The sequence below is a fragment of the Triturus cristatus genome, chromosome 9 (assembly GCF_964204655.1).
Source record: "Triturus cristatus chromosome 9, aTriCri1.1, whole genome shotgun sequence".
NCBI lineage: Eukaryota > Metazoa > Chordata > Amphibia > Caudata > Salamandridae > Triturus > Triturus cristatus.
Window position 1 is genome coordinate 47172892 of NC_140592.1, and position 23644 is coordinate 47196535.

The 23644-nt window shown below is 49.1% G+C and overlaps 1 protein-coding gene across 3 annotated transcripts in view; it reads left to right on the forward strand.

Moving 5' to 3' along the window:
* Nucleotides 1-23644, forward strand: part of NCKIPSD (NCK interacting protein with SH3 domain) — a 333056-nt gene that overhangs the window by 197126 nt on the left and 112286 nt on the right. For all 3 annotated transcript variants that reach the window (XM_085624362.1, XM_085624363.1, XM_085624364.1), the window contains exon 8: nt 8440-8578. In XM_085624362.1, coding sequence (XP_085480488.1) covers nt 8440-8578 — 139 coding nt within the window. The remainder of the gene's footprint in view (nt 1-8439; nt 8579-23644) is intronic.

Here is a 23644-nt window from a genome sequence, read left to right on the forward strand (position 1 = left end):
GGGTCGGGAGGAGTCCCAGACACCCAGCAGGCGTGGAGCCAGCCCTCGGGGAGGCCGGAGGGCCGATCGAAACCCACCTTCCCAGGGGAGCTCAAAGGTGCGATGGAAACTGCCCCTCCCTCTTTCATCCCAATGGGAGCGCGATGTCCCCCAGCCGGAGTGTTGCCTCTAGGCCAGGGTCGCGCTGGGGCCGGGCGGCCATCATGGTGCATGAAGTGGGCACGCGGGCCCGGTGTGGCCGAAAGGAGGAAGGCCACGGACGGGGAAGTCCGGGTCGGGTGTGTGTGTGTGTGTGTGTGTGTGTTCTGGTGGGAAGGATCGGCTAGGCTGAGGCGGAGGAACCGGGAGAGGCCATCGGCGTTGGCGTGGTCAGTACCAGGGCGATGTTCCACGGTGAAATCCATCCCCTGGAGGGAGATTGACCCCCGCAGTAGCTTGGGGTTTTCCCCTCGCATCTGCATGAGCCATCGCAAGGGGCGATGGTCGGTTTGGACCTTGAAATGGGTGCCGAACAGATAAGGGCGTAACTTCTTGAGGGCCCAGACTACGGCTAACGCCTCGCGCTCGATGGTGCTCCATCTCTGTTCTCTGGGCAACAGCCTTCGGCTGAGGAAGGCTACGGGCTGGTCTAGGCCTTGGTCATTCACTTGGGACAGGACGGCCCCAATTCCATGCTCGGAGGCGTCTGTTTGTACCACAAATTCCTTGGAGTAGTCGGGAGCCTGAAGGACGGGGGCTGTGCACATGGCCGTTTTTAGGGCATCGAACGCCTCTTGGCAGGCAGGGGTCCACTGCACTCTCTTGGGCTGTTTCTTGGACGTGAGTCCCGTGAGGGGACCGACTAGGCTGCCGTACCCCCGGATGAATCTCCGGTAGTAGCCCGTGAGGCCCAGAAAGGCTCAGACCTCCGTTTGGGTAGTGGGGGGTTCCCAGGCTAGGATGGCGTCGATTTTGGGCTGTAGAGGGGCGACCTGGCCGCTTCCGACCTGGTGCCCCAGGTAGGTTACCGAACCTTGCCCAATCTGGCACTTGCTGGCTTTCACGGTGAGGCCTGCCTGGCGCAGGGCGGTTAGCACCCTCCGGAGGTGCTGGAGGTGCTCACTCCATTCGGAACTGAAAACTGCGACATCGTCTAGATAGGCAGCACTGAATTTTTCCAGCCCGGCCAAGACTCTCATTTACCAGTCGCTGGAAGGTGGCCGGGGCATTTTTCATCCCGAAGGGCATCATGCGAAAGCGATAGTGCCCATCCGGGGTGGAGAAGGCGGACCGCTCCTTGGCTCCTTCTGTGAGCGCAATTTGCCAGTAGCCGCAGGTGAGATCGAAGGTGCTGAGGAACCGAGCAGCCCCGAGTCGGTCAATGAGCTCGTCGGCTCGGGGAATGGGGTGGGTATCGGCTCGGGTGACTTCATTGAGTCCCCGGTAGTCCACGCAGAAGCGGAGTTCTGGGACGACACCGGGGGCAGCTGCTTTCGGGACCAGGACCACGGGGCTGGCCCAGGGACTGTCTGAGAGTTTGATCACCCCTAAGGTCAACATCTTCGAGACCTCGGCTTGAATGCAGGACCGGACCCGATCAGGGACTCGGTAGGCTCGGTGTTTCACTGGCAGGCTGTCTCCGGTATCCATGTCATGGACACACCAGTCGGTGACTTGGGGGACCAGGGAGAAGAGGTCGGAAAACTGCCCTATGAGCTGGCGGCAATCCTCACGTTGCTGGGAAGTGAGGGATGGGGAGAGGTTCACTCCCTCTACGGAGCTGTCCTTCTCTTTGGTGCACAGGAGATCAGGGAGGGGATCCGACTCCTCCTCGGCCCCGTCATCGGTGGCCAGCAGGAGGCTCAGCTCCGTCCGCACAAAGTGGGGCTTGAGGCGGTTCACGTGGAGGACCCGGAGGGGGTCCCGTGGTGACTGGATGTCCACCAAGTACGTGACCTGGCTCTTCCGCTCAATCACTTTGAAGGGCCCGGTCCATTTATCCTGGAGGGCGCAGGGTTTCACGGGGGCCATGACCCATACCTGCTGACCCGGCTGGAACTCGACCAGAGTGGCATTCTGGTCGTACCAGCGTTTCATCTCTTCCTGGCTCGCCTCTAGGTTGGCCTCGGCCATCTCTCGGAACTTCCTAGTCTGGTTTCGGAGGGTCAGGACGTATCGCAACACATCTCGGGGGTGGCCTCGGTGCGCCGCCTCCCACCCTTCCTTGACCAGGCTGAGGGGCCCCCGGACGGGGTGCCCGTAGAGTAACTCAAAGGGGTTGAACCCCAAGGATTTCTGGGGAACCTCTCGGTAGGCGAACAGGAGGCAGGGGAGCAGGACGTCCCACTTACGCCGGAGGGGCTCTTCCAGGCCCGCGATCATCCCTTTCAGAGTCCAGTTAAACAGCTCTACCAGGCCGTTTCCTTGGGGGTGGTACGGGGTGGTGAATTTATAGGACACTCCGCATTGCTGCCACAAGGACGTCATGTATCTGGAGATGAAGTTCGTACCGCGATCGCTCACGACCTCGTGGGGAAAACCCATACAGGAAAAGATTCCCATCAACGCCCGGCCCACCACGGGGGCTGTGACGGTGCGCAGCGGTATGGCTTCAGGGTATCGGGTGGCATGATCCACCAGGACGAGGATAAAGCGGTGCCGTTGGGGGGTCCAGAGGCCCCACGATGTCGATCCCGACCCGTTCAAAAGGGGTACTGACGACAGGGAAGGGTTGGAGGGGAGCCTTGCGCTTTCCTCCGCTCTTCCCACTGGCCTGGCACGTGGGACAGGACTTGCAGTGGGCTTCTACATCTGCTTTCATTCTGGGCCAGTAGAAGTGGGTCACGAGGTGACTGTAGGTTTTGTCCTGGCCCAAGTGGCCTGCGAGGGGAACGTCGTGGGCCAAGCCCAGGAGGAGGTCTCGGAAGCGTAGGGGTACCACCACCCCCCGGGCGGACCCTAGCTCCACCGACTTCTGCTCGCTGTACAAAAGGTCATTCTCCCAATACACCCGGTGCGTTCCAGTTTGGTCGCCCGCGGCCTGGGCCTCTGCCTGTTGCCGGGGCCCGACCAGGGAAGGACAGGTAGCCTGCTCTCGGCAGAACTCTTCTCGGGAGGGGCCCCCCTCGTGGCGCCACTGGGCCAATTCGGGCAGATCGCCTAACTCGGCGACCTGCGCGGAGTCGGAAGGTGGGTGTTCGTCACTGGCGACCGACCCTCCCCGTGGGGGGATGTGGGGACCCTCGGCGGGGACCATCCTGTCTTCCGTGGTCGGGGCGACGTCGACTTCCCCAAGGGGGGTCAGTCGGGCTGCCATGGATCGGGTGGTGGCGCACACCCACTCAGGGAGACCCATCATCCCTAGGTGGGTCTTGCGCTCGACTTGTTTCCAGGGGGAACTTTCCAGGTCGTTCCCCAGGAGACAGTCGACTGGCTGGGAGGTTCTCACGGCGACTTTCAGTTTACCGACCACTCCTCCCCATTCAAAAGGCACCAGGGCTACCTTACACAGACTCTCCGTATTGTCAGCGGAAATGACCGGGCAAAAGACGTTGGGGAGGACCTGGTCTTCGTTGACCAAATGACTGAGGACACCGGTGATGCTGGCCCCGGTGTCACGAAGGGCTTCTACTTGGTGGCCATTAATCGTTACGAGCTGCCCATATTTCTTCGTGTTGGAGGGCAGGAGGCTTCCAGGGACCATTTCTCTATCTCCTAAGGATACTAGGGCCATGGCTGCGGGTTCCCACTCTACGGTCTCCTCAACCTCCTCCCCCAGTGCTACATTGGCTATGTGTCTAGCGGGGGGTGCTGTCTGGGTGATGTGTGGGGCCATGGGGCATTCAGGGTCGTTGGCGTAATGCCCGGGCTTCTGACAACGGAAACAAGTGATGGTCACCTGGTGCCCTCGCCTCATGGGTGGGCCGGATACAGCTGGTGGGGGTGCCGGGAAAGGCGGAGGTTGGGTTTTCGGGGGACTGGACTGGGACTCTCTCTGCCCTCCCTGGTTCCCCCCCCCCCTCTCTGGCGGGGTGGTCCCTGACTGGCTCGGGGGTACTCTCCTACAGGGCCCCGGGAGACCCGGGTGTTGGTCCAGCGATCCGCCTCGACAGCCAGCTTTCTCGGATCCGTGAGCTTGCTGTCGAGCAGATGCTGGCGTAGTTCCACAAAGCAGTTCGCAGCCAGGTGTTCCCACAACATAAGGTCGGTTAGTTCTTCTAGAGTGGTTACCTTGCTGCCCTTGATCCACCCATCGAATGCGCGGCTGAAGAAGTTTACATACTCCACCCAGGTGGTGCCCGGGATCTTTCTGCAGTCCCGGGACCGCTGGCGGTACATCTCCGGGGTGAGGCCGTACCTTGTGAGGAGAGCCTCTTTCATGTGGTCGTAGGAGGTCTGCATGGAGGTTGGTAGGTCGAGCAGGGTGTCTCTCCCCTCGCTCAGGAATCGTCCCCACAACCCTGCCCCCCAATCCTTCTGCGGGACCCGATGGGAGGTCATAGCGACCTCGTAGGCCCTGAACCACTGTTGAATGTCATCGTTTTTGTAATATTCTTTGACCACATCCTTGGGGATGTGGACCATCTGCTCCGCCGGGGAGGCCTCCTCTCGGTTCCCCGGGGGCCACGCTTCTTCGCTTTTTGCTTTTAGCTCCATTTCCTTCAAGCTGCGTTCGTGCTCCGGTTGAAGTCTCCTTCCTTCGTGTTCCCGTTGGAGTTTCTTCTCTTCTAGTTCTCCTTGCACCCGCATCTGTTCCACTGCTAGCTTTTTCTCAGCTAATTTCAACTCGCCCTCGATTTTGAGTTTGGCTAATTCGAGTTCGTGATGGCGACTTCTTTCTCTGTCTGCGAGTTCCTCCGGGGATAGTTCCCCGTCTGGTACGAAGCTTCGCACCTGGTTGCTGCTGCGTTCCCCTTGGGATGGTCCAGCTTCGTCGTGGGGCTCCACCGCTCCTTCTGGGCGGGGGGCTCCAGAATCCACCCAAGCTTTCAGTGCCTTTTGCATATCTTCTTTGGTGTTGAGACCAGTGGTAGCGATTTTGAGTTCTTTGCAGAATTGCTTCAGTTCTCTGTGTGTGTACTCCTCCAGTTGTTCCGGCTGGAACACGGTACTGGTGTCGTTTTCTGTGAGAACCACGGCGTTTCCTTCTGCCATCTTTGTCGGTAGTGCGTCAGCCGTTCACGGTACGATCTCTAGATTATGGGCCGAATCCCGTCGCTTACCACCAATGTTAGAAGGCGACCTTAGAGGAGCCCGGAGGGGGCCCTGACTATCCTGAGACCCACCCTCGAGGTATCGTAGCCGGGCACTGGCGGGAGACTCCTCAGGGGAGGAATCTCGTATCTAGGATCGTACACTCGGCACCACACGACAAAGAGACACCACACCGGGACTTCGTAAGAACAAATCTTTATCAGATCGGAGTTGGAGGATCTTTATGATCAGCAAGGCAAATATATACAAGTGGAGCGCGGGCTCACAGAGTCTTGGAGGGGGTAGGAGGTAGCGGGACAGTCTTTGGGGATATGGATCAAATGCAGGGGCGTACCCGGCGCACAGCTCACAATCCTCGAGCTGGGGGGATACGCTTGTCGTCGTCGGGGGTCTGGCGGGACCAAGAGAGTCTGTGGGAGCCGCGAGTCACTCAGCAAGGCTCAAGCACCAGTCGGAGGTCTTGCGATCTATTCGGGGAGCCGCGAGTCACTCAGCAGGGCTCAAGCACAGGTTCGGAGCTCTTACGATCTTCTCGGGGAGCCGCGAGTCACTCAGCAGGGCTCAAGCACAGGTTCGGAGGTCTTACGATCTTCAGGGAGCCGCGAGTCACTCAGCAGGGCTCAGGTGGTTCCAAAGGCGAATCTGCCGGATAGTCCCAGAGCACCCCTTGTTATAGGACGACTCCTCTTTGATGTCCGGAGTCTGTGCAGGCAGGGGTCTTGTCACCTGGGGGTCCCTTGTCGGGATTTCCTGCCATTGTCTTTTGATCCTTTCAGGGCCGGGTCGGGAGGAGTCCCAGACACCCAGCAGGCGTGGAGCCAGCCCTCTGGGAGGCCGGAGGGCCGATCGAAAATCACCTTCCCAGGGGAGCTCAGAGGTGCGATGAAAACTGCCCCTCCCTCTCTCATCCCAATGGGAGCGCGATGTCCCCCAGCCGGAGTGGCACCTCTAGGCCAGGGTCGCGCTGGGGCCGGGCGGCCATCATGGTGCATGAAGTGGGCACGCGGGCCCGGTGTGGCCGAAAGGAGGAAGGCCACGGACGGGGAAGTCCGGGTCGGGTGTGTGTGTGTTCTGGTGGGAAGGATCGGCTAGGCCGTGGGCTCGGGGGGCTGCGTGAGGTGCCTGGGTCAGGTTATGTGGTGCGGGGACAGGGATGGCTATGCTACGAGGCCGGGTCTAACACATCCGGTCTTGCTTTTTCAAATATCACCTGGCGCAATAAAAATTTCCCCAAAAAATTAGGATTGCTCGGTGTTTGGAGTTAGGACCAGGGTTACTTTTTAACATCAAAGGAAATCTGTGTACACGCTGAAGCTCAGCCTCCCAGTTCCAGTGTGATAGTTCAGGAAAGGCGGATTTAAAACGTTTCAGCACGAATCCACGTATATCATTCCCTTTAACTTTCTCCTCTATGCCTAGCAGTCGTAGGTTGTTTCTTCGCTGCCTATTTTTCAAGTTTCCACAGTATATCCATCATTCTGGCATCATTTGCGGTAGTTTTTTGTGCTGTGCTTTCTAACCCAGCCTCAAGCCCCACCACACGCTCCTCCAAAGCAGTAGTTTGTGCTACAATTTCGGTGCAGGCTTTTGTTATCTTGCGAATTGCGCCCTGAATTTTTTTTAGTCGCAAGTTGTGCTCTTTTATGCTCCTGGCGAGCCTCTACTTGCATTGCCTTAAGTGTAGCATATATTAAGCCTATGGAACGGACAGGTTCAGATTTGCTATCAGAAGCCCTTAGATCATTGTCCTGAAAGCCATGCACTGCTCCTTCCTCCGCTCCCGTATCTAGCGGGGTGGCAGAATAGTCCCATTGGAGGTGCTCACTAATTTCCGAATGAGAGCTTCCATTCTCTAAACCATTAAAGCTTTTTCTTTTGGAGCGACTAATTACCCTCTTTAGAGTGTCTGTTGTCGTGGGGGGGCGGTCACTATCGTCCCCCGAGGCATCCAAATCTGTATTATTGGGGTCGCTAGCAGTATTGAGATCCGATTCATCGGTTAAAGAGAAAGTTTTCTCCATCTGGTGTACCCGGCCTTTAAACCCCTGTTTCAAGTTGGTCACTAGTATAATCTTTGCGCTCCGGAGGAGCTCCTTTATCTTTATCTGGAGGAGCTGCTTTATCCATTTTGCCATCCTGTTTTTTGTTTCCGAGCATCACTCCTTCCTGGCCTTTTTCAATCGACTCTGTATTGTGCATATCCCCCAATTGGGCATTGAAAACGTGGGGAGCATTAGGGGCATTAGAAGCATTGCATACCTCGAGAGCATTGAGGGGTTCAGATGTAACCGTCCCTCCTGCGGCATTTGATACACTGTTGCTAACGATGTTACTAACAATGTCTGTCTTTCTCCCCCGTTAAGGACTTACTTGGTGTTTTATCCTTTACCAGGGGTTTAGCCTGTCTTCTGCTTACCCCTTTCCCCGAGAACATCCCGGGCACCGTCTGTGTCCTCGGTTTCGTAGCTCCGTCAGCAAGACGCAGTTCACCGCCGGGAGTTCCATCTTTACTCTCCGCCCTCTCCTGGGTAGGTGTACGAGCAGCTTCAGATTCCTTAGGGGCAGCCAGCTTCTTAGGTACTGCTAGGGTCTTAGCGCCGGTCGCTCCTTCCTTCAGAGCAAGTCTCCGTGGAGCCATCCCACCTAGCCGTGGACTCCACTGCCAGCTTCCTGCAAACCGCGCCTTGTTGGGAGATCATCCAGGCTCCGGTTCAGCTTTTTCACCACCGTGACTCAAATGGGCATAAATCTCGCCAAAGTTTCATCAAACAGTGCAGCGGTCAGGGAGTGACTCTCGCACTGGTCACGCAGCCGCCATATTGCAAATGACACCTCCATTTTTTCTAGTGAAAAAATTGCTAGGAGAGCTAAAATGGAAAACATTGCTTTGTTCACCCCCCTTTAACCATTTTTTTTCCCTGCACAGTTCTACACACAAGTTGCCACGCCAGACCTTAGCTGACAACGATGTTCGATGGCTAGATTTCGTGCTGATTGTCCATACGCGAATCAAAAAATATATAGCTTTTCAATGGAAAGTCTGCACTATATGCATGCAGTGGTGTTTGCTACCGTCATATACATGTGTGTAAATATATATTATAATAGTCTATGCATAACTGGAGAAGTAACATTTCTAGCTGGCACATCTGAGCATGGGTTAGTTCATAGATACTTACATTTGCTGTGAATTGATCTGGTGTCCCACTTTCTAACCTGGTTCTCTGTCCTGGTTCTTTGCTGCAGGAGCACAGGGTGCCCCTTCGCTTGCTGTTGCTGAAGTGTTTTGGGGCCATGTGTAACTTGGACGCTTCCATCATCTCCACCCTGGTAAACTCTGTCCTGCCCATGGAGTTGGCGCGAGACATGCAGACCCACACCCAAGGTGAGTTCGCTCATTGACCAGTCTGGGAAGTTTTTTACTAAATGGTTAGGCACGAAAATGTTGTTTGTTAAAGGTTTTTTAGATTTCCTCACAAACCATTAGGAGGGACTCTCAAAAAGTGTGCACCATCGAACTATCATAAAAGAGATTTCATATGTAAGAAATCTGGAAGAAATTAGATTCCTGGTTGGCTGAGGTATGCACCCAGGCAGGAACCACCACTCTAGTCTGGGTGAGCTGGATACAGACTAAGATAACCTGTGTTCACCTTCTGGTAGCTTGGCACAGAGCAGTCGGGCTTTTCTAAAGAGGCAATGTGAAAGTATTTGTGCAAAACACACAGTAACACAATGAATAACCACAAAAAGACTCCACTCAGGTTTATAAAAATAGATTATTCTATTTTAAGCAAACAAGATCAAAATGACTAAAATCCAATGTATACAATTTGAGATAATGAATTTTAAAAGAATAAATGCAAAAAAGCTCTTCGAAGCAAGTTGCGCTAAAAAGGTTACTAGGACAAAGTAAAAGTTCCAGCCTACCTTGTGGAAGCGCAGGCTGGCTACAAGACCCACTCTGGGCCCTGTGAGTAAAGTATTTTTCCTGGTCACAAACAGTGAGATGCGTCTAGTCTCCAAGCGATATGTGGAGGGGATGCATCAATCTCACCAAGCTGCAGTGGCGGCAATATGCTGCCTGATGCGTCCATCTGGGAAAGCAAAGCGCTGGTTCTGATGCAATGTGCTGATTTTACTCCTGCAACTGGGTCGATGCACCAGTTCTGCTACACTCAGACAAGAGCTGCATCAAAATCCATGTTGCAAGTATCTGGACCACTTCCAATGAGCCGGGCACAGCGGCGGGGGTAGAGACTTTGATTTCCCTGAGTCTCAAGCCAACAAGCTCTTGGAGATCACTTGGAGGGAAGGCAGAGTCCAGCTCTCCTTCAGCAGAGTCAAGGAGCAGGACGGCAACACAAGAGAAAAGCAGGCCTTCCAAGTGTGCAGACCAAAGATGAGTCCTTTAAGCAGCACCGCAATCCTTCTGACAAAGGTTCAGATCAAGATGCAGAGGTGTCTGATTTTAGGGAATCCGAGACCAAGTACTTATACCCAAAAGTGCCTTTGACGTGGGGGAGTGACTTCAAAGCCGCTCTCTGAAGTGCACAGATTCACCTTTCAGCCCAGTCCTGTCTGCCAGGCTATCTGGGGTGGGGGGATTGGAGTAAATCACCCCTTTGTGTGGGGACAGGACACTACATATTCAATTGAAGTGTTCGTCCCTCCCTTCCATCCTGCCCAAGCAAGGTCATCAGAATGCAGATGTATGTAGTTGGGTACTCAGACACACCTATCCTTCCTGTGTAGTCGCTGTCAACAGGGAATGCACAAAGTCTAGCTGTCACCCACCCCATACATGTATTCGAGACAGGCTTTCTGGCACAAAGAGCAGTAAGTGCAGAGAAATGTCCACTTTATAAAAGTAGCATTTCTAAAAGAGTAATGCTAAATCAAACCTCACCAGTAAGTAGGATTTATCAATACCATTCCAAACATATGAAACCTGAAAAAGCTACTCCTGTCTGATCAGGGATTACAGCTTAAAAGTGTGTTAAGGAACTCCCAATACTACCCCCTGAATATAGTAGTCTTCACAGTAGTGGCAAATATGAAATAGGCTATTTGTCACTATCAGGACATGCATAACATAAAAGTACATGTTCTACCTTTTACTTACATAGCACCATGCCATTAGGGCTACCTAGGGCCTACCTTAGGGGTAACCTATGTGTAATAAATGGGGGTTTTAAGGCTTGGCAAGTAGTTTTAAATGGTAAGACAAAGTGGCAGTAAACTGCATACACAGGCACTGCAGTGACAGGCCTGAGAAACGTTTGAAAAGCTACTTCTGTGGTTGGTAGAATCAGTGCTGCAGGCCACTAGTAGTAGTTAACTTACAGGCCATGGGTATATGGTATACTACCTTACAAGGGACTTGCAAGTAAATTAAATAGGTCAATCAGGTTTAAACTAATTGCACACGTTAGCATGCTCTTTAGCACTGATTAGCAGTGGTAAAGTGCTCAGAGTCCTAAGGCCAACAAAAAGGATTCAGCAAAATGTGAAGGCAAAAATATCAGGGGAAGAAAAAGCCCTAAGGCTGACGGGTTTAACACTTTCCACTGCACGTACGATAGTTTAAGTTGATAAGTTTGTGGCATTTAGAATGCCATTTGTGCACTCATAAGTGAGGAGTGTTGGAACCCAAGGAGTGTTTCTATATTCTTATTGGAGCATGCTAACAACTAGGCATTTGAAAGTATAGAGGTGATCGGGGGCCCTGCAGTAAAGTGAGTTGACTATACCTATGAATTGTCTGGATTCTTTTGGTATTAAGTGCAGCGTTAGACTTGATCACCCACGCACCACAAATTTAAAAATAAACCTTGCACACCCACAAAACATTTGTTTTTATTATGTAGCCTAAAGTTGAAAGTGAACATTGGCTGCTGGCATGGCTCTCTTCCATATCTCTGAACCTTAAAGAACCAAGAGGTTAAAGGGCTGGGCAAAGCTTCATATCCGTTTCCTATAGGCTGAAGGTCCCCTTTAATAGTGCACCAGTATATTTATTTGCTTAGTTAGTTGAGGTTTTATATAGCACATTCCACGTCATTGGTTCCTAAGTGCTTTACACAATGCATTAAAAACAGAAGTTCATATGTACACATATAAAACGTTTGTATAGCTGCTGTTTGATTGAGATTGGAGTCATCTAAGAGTAGTGATTGATCCTATAAGCTATTCAGTAGCAATTCCTTCATGCCTTTCTTGAGCGAAGTATATGATGGTGGTGGTATGAGTGCTGGCGGGATGCGGTGGGGAGGGGGTGATGTACCAGATATGACAGAGTTTTTTTTGTTTGTTGATTTTTGGTTTTTTAGATTTAGCACCTCTTCACCCCTCGGATTCTTGGATTTTTCAGTTTCCGTTCTATAAATGCCGGTGAGATGAGATATGTAGGTTGTGTGTGTGCTGCGTACAGTTGTTAGTATGCATCATCTGTCCACCAAGAGACAGTATAGCGAAGATGTAATTGTGAGTAATATAGTAGAAGTCTACAAGACTGTTGAACACGCTGAATAGATTTCCGCGATTTCCTTTTCTCCGTATAGTGAAGTAACTGTGCTACACCTTTGGTAAGCATGTGTTCAAAACTCTATGTATATGGTACCATAGACTTTATGTATTTGTCAAGATTGGGTACTTCACAAACCAATAAAAACGAACAAAAACAAAGCGGCCTTTTGCTTGAAAAAGTAAATGGTATAAACAGATTCAGCGACCCAGAATTTGACTCGATCCATGGGGATTTCTAGCAAGTTGTTGAAATACTTATGCATCTAAAGGCTAGGCGAGCTGCTGACAACCCCTCTGAGATGACAATTCTCCAGGGAAATGTACCGCCTTTGAAGAAACTGATTACCATCCCTTTCTTTCTTGTCCCATCTTGTCGCCTAATGCTCACCTATCTTTAGATTGGGCAGTTCTCCTCTGCCAATCAAGGGAAGGCTCTGCGCCTACAGAATACAGACGCGGAGCAGATGAAGAAAAGCCGCCGTAGGGTTACAGAGTTTCCCTGGCGCTCTCCGGTCTTTGAGCCTCTAGAGCACTTCATATTCGCGGATGCACCACAGATCTTGTGCAGTCCCTTCTTCGACACGCATTGCGTAGGTGCACATGTTACAGCCACACAGTGTCTAGGTGGTTTCTACTCCGCTCCATGCAAATGAGGGAACTCCTTTGCCTTTACGCCCCAAGCTGTATTACCAATCCAGATGCAGGAGTAACTGGCTAGGCTGCAGCGCACAGTTACTGAGAGGAAGAACAAGGAGCCCCCTGTCACCCTCTCTGCAGGCGCGCGCAGTCTGGCCTCCTGCCTATGGGGGAGGAACCTGCCTGTTGTCAGAAGGCAAGCAACTCTGCTGGTAGTGAAAGGCGGACCGACCGCTTGAAACCGCCTTCCATTTTTTGATGCCGTTCTCGTCCCAGAGCAGGTGGAATGTTTGTGCCTGCACTGGTCAGAGCACTTTGTTACCCGCACCGTCTTGGTCTATGACGAGCACACCCCAAGACGTCAAGTGGTTGCATCAAGCGCAGGCCCAGACTGTGGTGTACTGTGGTCTGGTGCTAAATCACATTTTGCTAGGTCGCAGGCCACGCCCCTTTGTGTCCCTGTATGTTGCACTTGGGTGGTTTTAGAATTGATGTTTTCTTGGACCCAGGATTTCTAGTTGGCATGTGTTGGCAGACGTATGTCCCTGGGAGCGGGTAGCGCCTCATGTTCTTATGAGTTCGGAGAAATCCCACCTTGCCTTCAGCCTAAGGCGATGCGGTGTGTTCTGGTTTTAGTCCCCATGTTGTCTTGTCTGCATGTTTAAGCATGGTCTGTAGTTTTTTTTTTTTTAAATACTCCTTTAGAGGTCAGTGACTCAGATGTCTAGATGGGGTTGTACTATCTCCAGAACAAGTTTAGTGTGTGTTTTTGTTGAGAAAGAATAAACATTAGCCTTTAAAAAGCATTGAAGACAAAGCCTTTCAAAGAAACCTACGTATTTGTGACCACCCACCTTTTGTCGGGTGAGGGTCCCTCATCTTGTAGCAGCTCCTCCTATTAGATCTTCCCAGCTCCCTCCTGGTCTGCCTTGAATTATAATTCTGTTCTTAACCCTGGACAGACCATAGGTCTTGATGTATACTGCTGTCCTACCCTTTCCTTCATGTGTGTAATGCACTCACCTGATCCCAACCGTGGAGACAAAACTGGAACCGATGTAGGTCCTCCTATCCCTCCCAAGAACAGCACATGTCAAGTGACCGAACTTTAGAGCACACACTGTCCATCGGGCGGAACGGGGGGAAGGGGTGAGTTGGGATAAAATGAGAGAGGCTTGCGGTACTGGATCTGCTCGGCAGCTGGGCGATACGGCTTAACAGGATGTTTTTGCTCTAGAGACCTTCTGTGTCTGTGAAGTAGATACTCCCTAGACGAGAACCTCTGGTTTTGCGATGACTCAATATACTGGAAATAAGAGGAAGGCAATTACCATCAGTACACTAACCGGCCTCAATATATAATGACCGTGCATTGATTTCAGTTGCATACAGTTATGAGTTTTTTCTGCAGCCCGGCATGAGAGCAGATTAACCAAAATCACAGATTGGAGTGAGACACTCCTGGGAGAATAACTCCGAGCACAGGTTTAGATACAGGGTTCATACAAATATCAAATACTCAAATGCTTTCTCTTGGAAATACTGTTCTGTCGGAGAATCACAGAATTAAGTCTTTAGTATCTGAGCAATCAGTTCAAGTGCCAGGGTTGAATGGAGGGGTCCAGAGTAGGAATACATAAGACGCGCTGGAGGAAATCACATAAAGGGCGTGGAGGAAAAGTCCAAAGTCTTTAATGACGCTGGTGCTCGGTCCTGCTAACTACTAAAGGAGGGTTAGTGAGCACTAGCCTGATATGAAGTACTTAGCACAGTTCTACTTGACTGATGTTGGAAGAAGTTCTCAGAGCCTTGACCCAGCGAGTTGCAGGGGGTCCGGATTAGCTGTGCAGGAGGGAGACTTCGGTGGAGCTGGAACCACGGAACCACCAATTCACTATGGACTTGAAGGAGCCCGGAGCGCTTCTTGGTTCCAGAAGGATTCTTCAGGTGAGTGGGAAGGGTGAAGCTTGTTCTGCAGGAAATAAGGCCAAGCAAAGACTCTGGGTTGGGCGGATGTCTATATAGCCTCTCGAAGGCTCAACGTAAGCAGTTCGGGCACATGTGGCAAGTAAGGCACGTGGGGTACATGGCCTTCTGAAAGGTTCACGAACCTTGGAGAAAAGGAAGGGCAGGTGCAACCTGAACATCGGAACCAACAACAGGAAACAAATGTATCGATTTTGCTTCAACCGGCATGATGGAAAACAATACCAGGCCCTGGTAACCGCGAATGCATAGCTTTCTATTGGCTCATGGGATACTGAGGGAAGCTTGCAAAAACTCAAAGGGGAAACATACCAAGGCCCAAGTAAACAATGGGTGCAAGGAGCTCTATGGGTTCACAGGTCATTGGGTGGGGGGGGGGGATCATGTGCACGGTACTCAAAGGGTTTGAGAGAACCGATGCAGAGGTGCAAACGCGATGGAATCACAGGCGTGGCGGGACATTGGTAGGGACATCATAGCGTGTCATACAACGCCACAGGGGTAATACAACATAAGCCTTGCACGCTAGGCCCAGTACACAGGGGGGGGCGCATGTGAGGGTTGTGGCAGTGGAGGTCACGATAGAGAGGGAGCAGGTGGAGTCGTGACAATGTGCTGCAAAGTGGCTTTGGGCACGTGTTGGCATGTTGCACTAAAAGGAGATTCTACAGCCAGAGATACATTTCTCTGCCTACAAGAAGGTCAGACAATCCACAGATCAGAATGGAAATAACTCCAGATTGAGACTCTGTTATTTGGAAGGAGCGCTTCCAGATTTAATTTTAGCTTTGTGTTTTCAAAACCTTCATAGATTCCCAATTCCCGCTCAGCCAACATATCCCATCATGAATGTTTAATTTCTCTGAAAGTATCTCGGTTATCTTGTGTGCAAAGCTTTGTACTGTCTGCCTGCAGCTTGGAGCAGAAGCCTGTAATGTTTGGTTCCGCACATGAATCCCAGGCTGGTGGAGACCTGGACCATGGAGGGCTTCCTTCACCGGCCAGAGTATGTAAATCAGAGGGCGATTGGAACTTTAACAGAATAGAATAAATTAAGTAGTGGATTTTGTCAATCTAACTAATTGTTCACCCTGAGATTTCACGGAAAGTTGCACATGTAACCCAAAGCTGAATGATTTAGCACAAAAGGGAGTGATGGGAGGAATGTCAGTCAAGAGCTAACCTGTTCAGGAGTCAATCAGGGGAGGACATTGCTGTCATTGTGAATTCTATCAGTCAGTCATCGGTTTCACAGGGCGTACGGCTACTCAACGAGTGTCCCGGCGCTACAAAAGCTCACTGACCACCTGTACCAAAGGTAAATTACTCATATGCCAGTTTAAATACCCAGGTTTTAAGGTTGCATTTGAAGGAGCATTTGTCCTTCGTGGTCCAGAGATGAAAGGGGAGGGCATTCCATGCAGTGGCAGCGAAGAAGAAGAAGGAAGTACCGCCCCATTTTTGTCTCTTGATTCTCGGAGCTACCGCCAACATAGCCTCCGGTTAACGCAATGTTCTTGCTGGGGAGTAGGGTGTAATCCTTTTTGGCCAAGTAACGCGGACCAGCCAGGTGGAAGGCTCTTTGGGCCAGCATAAGCCCCTTAAACCATACTCTCTGAGGACTCTGTGGCCAGTTTAGATCTTTAAGGTGATGACCGATATGGTGGCCTCTCTGAAGTGTTAATAGAAGCCGAGCCCGCGGCATTCTCCACCATCTGAAGTCTCCTAAGTTGGTACACCCATTAAAGGGAGTGGGTGTAGTCAAGCAGGGAAGTGATAAGGGCATGTATTACCAACTTGATTTGAATGATTAAATGGGAGGGTGTAATGGGAGAGGACATCTTGCATGAACACTGCTTTGGAGAACACTTGCCCCAGGCTTGGCCGTCTGCTGCCCGATCCCTAAGGACATCAATGCACTCTCACCTTGGCAGAGGAAACACATCTGTGACTGAAGAAGATCCTGAGAAATAAAAACAAATGCTTGACACTCTTGCTACCTTTCTTGCTGGAGATTAAGTCAGCTATTCTTGGGACCTTATTACTTCTCTCCATCTTACTCCAAAGCACCTGTCCGCGCCATTCAGTCACTTCTCTACCCACCCACCCACCAGCACAGTTGCACATTCTCGTATTTTAGCCAACATCTTCACCTCATACATCCACTCCGACACCTTTAATGGCTTCCTCCTCTCTCCGTTCACCTGACAACCTGCAGTGGCGGTCTACTACACCACACCTACCACCTTACTTCCCTGGAGTAAATGTTTCCTCTACGCATCACGAGTACGCTGGCAGAGCGAAGCCTGAAAAGGGCAGGTGAGATGTTGGCTGCCGACACACAGAGGATTGTTTGTGCTTCTGTGAATGTGACCCCAATACTGATAGTTTGTGAAATAGGCATTTGCCCTTTCTGCACACGCTCTCTTTCATACCCACCAGGGGACACAAAGCGAGACGACAGTCGTTCACGAAGCGAGCGACCATTCGCTGTCTCCCAGAACCTCATGAATTGGAAATCTCCAATTACTCTCGTTGCTTCGAAAAACAAAACAAAAACAGGATTAAATGCAAGCCGCGTAGAGCTCCTCGCGATCCGCTCGAGTGCTCAGGCTTCGCCTTGAGGAACAGCGAGTCGTTATTCTGTTGCACCAGGATGGTCATTTAAAGATCCGTACAGCCAAGAGCGAGACATTAGCATAAGTAGAAATGTCATTAATGAAAAGGAACTCATTTTACATAGGTGTGAGCATCATCCGCTTTATGTGGAGTCTTGCAATCAATAGGTAATGCTTTGCAATTAGGAAGTAATGCTTTTCAATTTCAAATCCTTTCCAGAGACACATAGATGTGAATGTCCCAGTTACAAACACAATCATGAGAAATTGGTAGGGACAAGTCTTCATTAAAACAGTCCTCATCCTGGGTGACGATATGGTCTCCCTGGAATGCTTACCGAGGTGATATCTGTGAGCCCCCAATCTCCTCGCCCCTTGAAGAACGGTTGTCCCAATGAAATTATGAACATGTATCTGTTTTCTTTAACTCTTTTGTAACATATTGCATTACAGAATTGTCAAGTGATCAATGGCTGTACCACTGTAACCCAATGTGAAAGTGACCGCTTTATTCCATTTTTGTTAATAAAAAGAGTTATAAAAAATAAAAAATAAAACAGTCCTCATCCGAATGAGTCGCCTTACTACCCAGACTATGTTGACTGTGTAGTTGCTCCTACTCGCTTATTTGATATACACTCCTAGCAGTCCATATTGTTTAGATTCCCAGGTACCTCCTCATCCGGTCTGTGTCCAAGAGAGACCGCGACGTCCGCAGCGTGTTTAGAAACCATTTCCTGCAGTGTCTTTTGAGCCACCGGTGAGGTTGCTCGGAGGGTGAAAGCGCGTCCTGTCGCTATCTGCCTGACCTACCCTCACTTGGGGTTGCTGAAGTTGCTAGTGTTAACTCTTTCTTTGTGCCTGCGTTTTACAAGACACCGGTTCATTTTGCACCTGCCTGCGCTTGTAAGACTTTCTTCCCAAATATAGTCATTTTTCATAGGTTTACTTGTTTCCTTAACAAATCACGTGTCTGGGCGTTTCCTGTCCGTGTTTAAGTGGTTACTTTGTGATCTTTTTAACAGATTGGTTTACATTTGGTTAAGATCCCTGCACCCCTGGCAGAAAGACTTCAGGCGCAAGGACATGGGCGTGGCACCAGCTGGAGTCAGCTGTGTATAATCAACGGTTCAACCCACTAAACCAGCCTCGTGCTTTTTTGAGCAGCGATTTAATGTTATCGTTTCTTTGTTTCTGAGATGAGCAGCATTAGAGCTCACCTTATTAACTTTTTATTTCTAGTCAGTCTGCTATCCTAGATTGTCAGTGTTTTAAATCATAGCATTAAAAGATGCAGTGATTGCGTGGCTCTGGGGCTGGGTTGGGCATTGTGTGTGTTTTATTGGTACAGGGTAAATCATTTCACAGCCTCCATCTTGGAGCGGCGGACGGGAGTGCTACAGAGCGGGAGTGCTACATGTTGTACACAGGCTGGCGCCGCTGCGCTTCCCCCCCAGGAGTACTACTGGGGTTCTTCTTTCAGAGACAACACTGAACACGTCATCAGCGCGCGCCACTAAGTTAATTCCTCTGATGAGTGGCAGACGTTGGGTGTTGTAATATTAAAGCGTACGCTTGTGTACATGCTGCCGTTGGCATGCGGTATGTGCTCCTAGCGGGGTCTGTTTTCTGATGCACACGCGTTGCTACAGGGAAGTCTGCACTTCCGGTCTTATTTTTGGGTGGCCAGATTAATTCTACCTCTGCTTCCGGATATGCATCTCTCGAACAAATATTGGACCACTAAGACGGGGCTCTCCAACCCTTTCTGTAATAAGACCAGCTTAGGTTCAATGGACACCATCCTGAGCTGCTGATATTATGAGCGCTTTAATACTGACACATCCGCCAAGTTTACATTAGTGGCCACCACGTGCACAGTGTGCGAGTACATCAGGCCTGGTGCCCAGCAGTCATGTAAAAAGGCATCGTCCATGTGGAATGCCTCTATATGGCCCATACTTAACCGCCATTGCTGCAGTGCCCCTGGCACCCATTTAATATTAGTAACCAGTCTCCCCACATATCAATTATGAGTTCAGAAAATACACACATTTTCGTCTCAAATACTCGCCGTTCAACTTTGAAATGCAGGTATTAATTCAACCAAGCAAACGTGTCTAATTTAGGTAGTTGGGTTGCGTCCAGTAAAGCTACTTACAAGTAGCAGGAGAGCTACCAGCCCCTCCTGCGCTACTAGTTGGAGAAGCCTGGCCTAAGAGCCCAGTTACCAGCGAAGTACCTGGTTTTCTGTTAGTTAACAGCGAAGTAGGAATGTGAAAAGTAAACACTTAAATGGTAATTGCATCCTAAGGCTTTTAACTTCTTATAAACGGCTAGTCTGATTAATTTGAAGTTAACTTTTTTGTATAAAAATCGATTGAACGCTTTAGAAAGTAGCTGCTGGTGAGCAGAGCAATTCTGATTTCCTTTTACAGTTTAGACTCGAATTGGGCTGTCCGAAGACATTCGTCAAGAAAAGGGCACACATATGGTAGAACTTTTGTTAAATTATACTATTATATTTCTTTAAATTGCGTCCAGTTTACATCCCTAATTTGGAAGTCGTTGTACCCCTCAGTTTATGCTTATGCATTCTATATGCACCAACATTATCTCAACATGTAGGCTTGGTTTAGAGTTCACAAGTAGAGAGATTCGGTACAGTCCAGGGTTACTTTTATTGACTTTCGATTAGGTACTTGGCAGTCGGCTAAATGTTCAATATTCAGCTTCAACGGAATACTGTGAGGATGGATAAAGGCTGTTTGAAGCTAAAGCTGACATTTGCTGAATGCTAATCCGGGTTTATAAAAACTTCATAAAAGGGCTTTCCTTGTGTAATGGTGACTGTGGAGTGAGCGTCGACCGGCTACATGAACCTTGGCGTTTTCTGAAGATCAAATCCTGTCTGAAACACCTGAGTTAGTGGATGAAACCCAGTCCAGACTGGTGGCCCATGTAGGTTTGATGATCCTAAGTGTGTGATACATACACGCTGCACAACTCTCCGAGGGGAGAACCACGGTGTCAACATCCACTGTTCAGCCACCAAAAGCAGAGTAGAGTTTACCTCTGATGCACTGAGTAGGAAACTCTGGAACTTCACCCTGGACTCCCTTGAGGGTTCACAGGGACCATTTGTGGTGACCTGGTTCTTCTGCTGCTTTTGTTGTGTCCAAGTTTAGAGAGGAGGGGGGCCTGCGGGTCACGAAGAGCTCTACGTCATACGGCAGGTGTTGTAAATCACAAACCATAGGGTGGTGTGGTTAAGGAGATGGAGTCTGTGTGGTCAGCAGAGACGCTTGTTACGGATTGATGCCAACCGTGTACATCCGTGGGGAGTTTGGAGTCGAGTGAGAAGCAGAGGGGGTACTTTTATGGGACTGGGAGGAGTTCCTCTTAGTGTTAGAATAGGCAAATTTCAGCAATAAAAGGTTTTGTTATAAGAATGTATCAACAGATGCGAAGGTATCCTTGTGAAAAACAGTCGAATTACAAATGCCAAAAAATGTTTGAAACTGTAAAAAAAAAAAAAAAAAGTAGAACTAATGCGTATTAGCAATGCCAATAGGTCTGGCTGGCAACAAAGTGTTTGTCGAGAGACTGGTGAGGCCAGCTACTCAATAACTCATCATACAAGCCCTTTCACTCACGCTTGGACTCATGTATCCATTCAAGAAAAAATGGCAATGCCTAAACATGGAGGGATGTGCTTGCAAATGAAAAATATAAAGAAAAAATTAAATGGAGTAGGTGGCAGTCTTGAGGCGTTTTTGTGCATGGAGTAAATGTACACAGCACATAATCATCTACCTTAAAGGCCTATTGGCTTTATATGTTTTCCAAAATATATCTGTTAGCTGCCACTACCTTAGTCATAACTTTTCATGTTAAGCAGATCAGACCTAGGGCACCTGACGTAACTTTTTCCTAATTACCAGTCAGCCCAGAGCCTTTATGATTGGCTCGTCACCACAAACCACTCAGGCCTGCAATATTGAGCTTGCGTTTTCCCACAGGTTAGCCTGTGGGCACAGACATAACATTGCACATATGTACACAATTACAGTAGACAAAACAATACGCCCGCTCTCGATCGGGTTCACCACATTGCAGATCTTTTACCCCCATGGCTTGTCAGAGGGTAAACCACCTCAAACCCCGACCTTATACAGTCTCTTTGAACCCATATAGCTCAGCACCTTTCAAAGGCCTTAACGCTGCTTAATAGTACTCCACCCTGAAAAGCCTTTTGGCTGTACCATATGCTGTTCGCAATCAAGTCAGGCCTACTGTGTGCGTCGTAAGATTTCATAACATAAAAAGCTGCATGGCCATTGGCTGGTCTCCATAACAACTCGGGTCCAATGTACTGAGTATAGTATTTCCAATCAAGAAGCTGAAACACGCATTTCTCAGTGAAAATTTGCATATGTGCGTTTCCTTCTCTAGATATGAAGTCCCTCCATTCAGGACTGCCGGGGGTTTGTATGATCCATTTACTTCATAATGTAATAATAGGTCGTTCTATGTAAACCAAACTTCCTGCCTTTCACTATTGGAGGAAGGCCACAGGACTGTGGGTGTGAATATGGTTTGCTCAGCACACATCTTATCACTTCTTTATGATGGAATCAATTTAGAAATAAGCACAGAAAAATGTGGCAAGGCAACCCACACTTATTATAAATGTTGTTGTTGCTATCTGTATAGGGCACATGTGATACACGTATGGCCTCGTGATGCCGTGAGCTGTCGAAGTCTTGGATTCCTCTACGGTTCTGTTTTTTTTTCTTGCACCTCGGATTCTGGAAAGTGGACGTTTGTTCTGACTGGTGTTGATATGATAACTATATCTGCAATATAAAGTAGTTGGTTGGCTATCAAGTGTAGTGGAAGAAAATGATGAAGAAACGGGAAGTGGTCGTGATGGTGTTCTGTAGAAAAATGTCCAGATGTGTGGGATCACAGGTGGTGTAGTCAATGACTAATTACAGAGGAATAGGGGACAGAGATAGATCATAAGGCAATAAGAGAACTAGAATTGATAATTGAAGGCAAGGAAAAGAAAGAGCGCATTACGGGAGAATGTAAGCCATTTTGGGGTTATCAGGAATTAGATATCATGGGATGGTGCGTTGTTTTTCAGAGGCACGCGTCTAATTCTACCTATAAGTCTCAGAGCCTGGATTACTGACTGAGCTCACTATGGCCAGTTAGTTATTTTCTAGATAAGTGAATTTATTAGGGAGAATTTGTGGTGCCTGACGTTGACATAAAGGTCGAGAGACAAGTGAGGATTGGTTTGAGTGGAAAGATGACAAAAATACCCAAGACTATAATGCCATCCTGGTAGGAAATTGGCTGTAGGTCCCTGGGAGGAAATTGTGCTGGATATAAAAGGACTTCTTAATGAGGAGAGAAGGTAGCCGTATATTTTAGTTCCAGCGGATCTGTTTTCAAGATGGCCAGATACTGTGTGTTTTGGACACCACCACCAAAACACTAGTAACACCTTTAGAAGATGCATTTGACAGAGAAGGTTTTCCACTATCCGTTTAGACTGCTAAAAGTCTTCAGGTGGTCTTGAATGAGATGAAGAAATGATTGAAAGAAAAGTCATTGAACACAAAATATGTGCCATTTATCATCCAGAAACTGTGGCAAGATTTAATAAAATCTTTAAGGGGAACATACAAGTGGCAAGAAGCATTGGTAGGAGTTGGAAGAAGAGTTTAAGAGAAACGTTAATGTCTTTCAGGGACTCGCCTTTCGGAACAACTGGTAGGGCACAGTTTAAGTTATTGGAAGAAAACTAGGTATCCCAGCACACACCTGTGTACTAAGTGGAAGAAATGAAACCAAAGTAGCGTGAGTCTGAGGGCAGATGCAGAGTGGAGTCCGAGAAAAGAGAAAAAAAAAAGTTTTATGATGAAAGAAATTCGCCGAAACAACTTGCCGTCAAAGTGTGTGATGAGAATGTGGTATTAAGTGCCTGTTGACAGAAAACTATGACCGAAGTGCACCTGTTGTATAATTATTCAAAGATGGTTTAAGGACCCAAGAGGTGCGTTAGAGGAACTTACAGGACTGCTGTGAGTAAGTGAGAAAGCATCGGAAGCAACTCACTCTGTGGACAAGGAGGATCACAGGTCTGCAGTCATGGGCTGATGGCTGCCAGAAAAGTGTTTATTAAAAATATGATTCATGGAAAATGGGTTACGAAGAGGCCTGCTTATTACAGTAATTTTATTTTGTGATAATGTTGCACAAATCTACAACAGCAGGACAGTGTTGAGGTTTTAATATTACTATGTTGGTTTTTAATGGTCAAGTATTTTTTTGTTTAATGTATTTTTAACAGTAGAACATGTTTCACTGCAAGAAACATTGCGGCTCCCTGTCCACGATGTAGATAGTAATAAAATCAACCCACAGATTTTGATATTATCGATGTATATAGGTTAATTGGCTGTTGCGTTGAATGCACCGTGGGAAGAGAGGTGTGAAGCATCCGAGGATGTAAGTGGGTCACACAAAGTGTGAGGCAGGCGGCCTGCAGGACAGGAGGGCGGTTTGATGGTAGGAAGGCCCAGAAGGAGCTTGGTGGCGGCTGCGGCGCATTGTTAATAACATCAATTTATCTTAAAACCGCTGTGAGGAGTTGTACTTTCACAGTC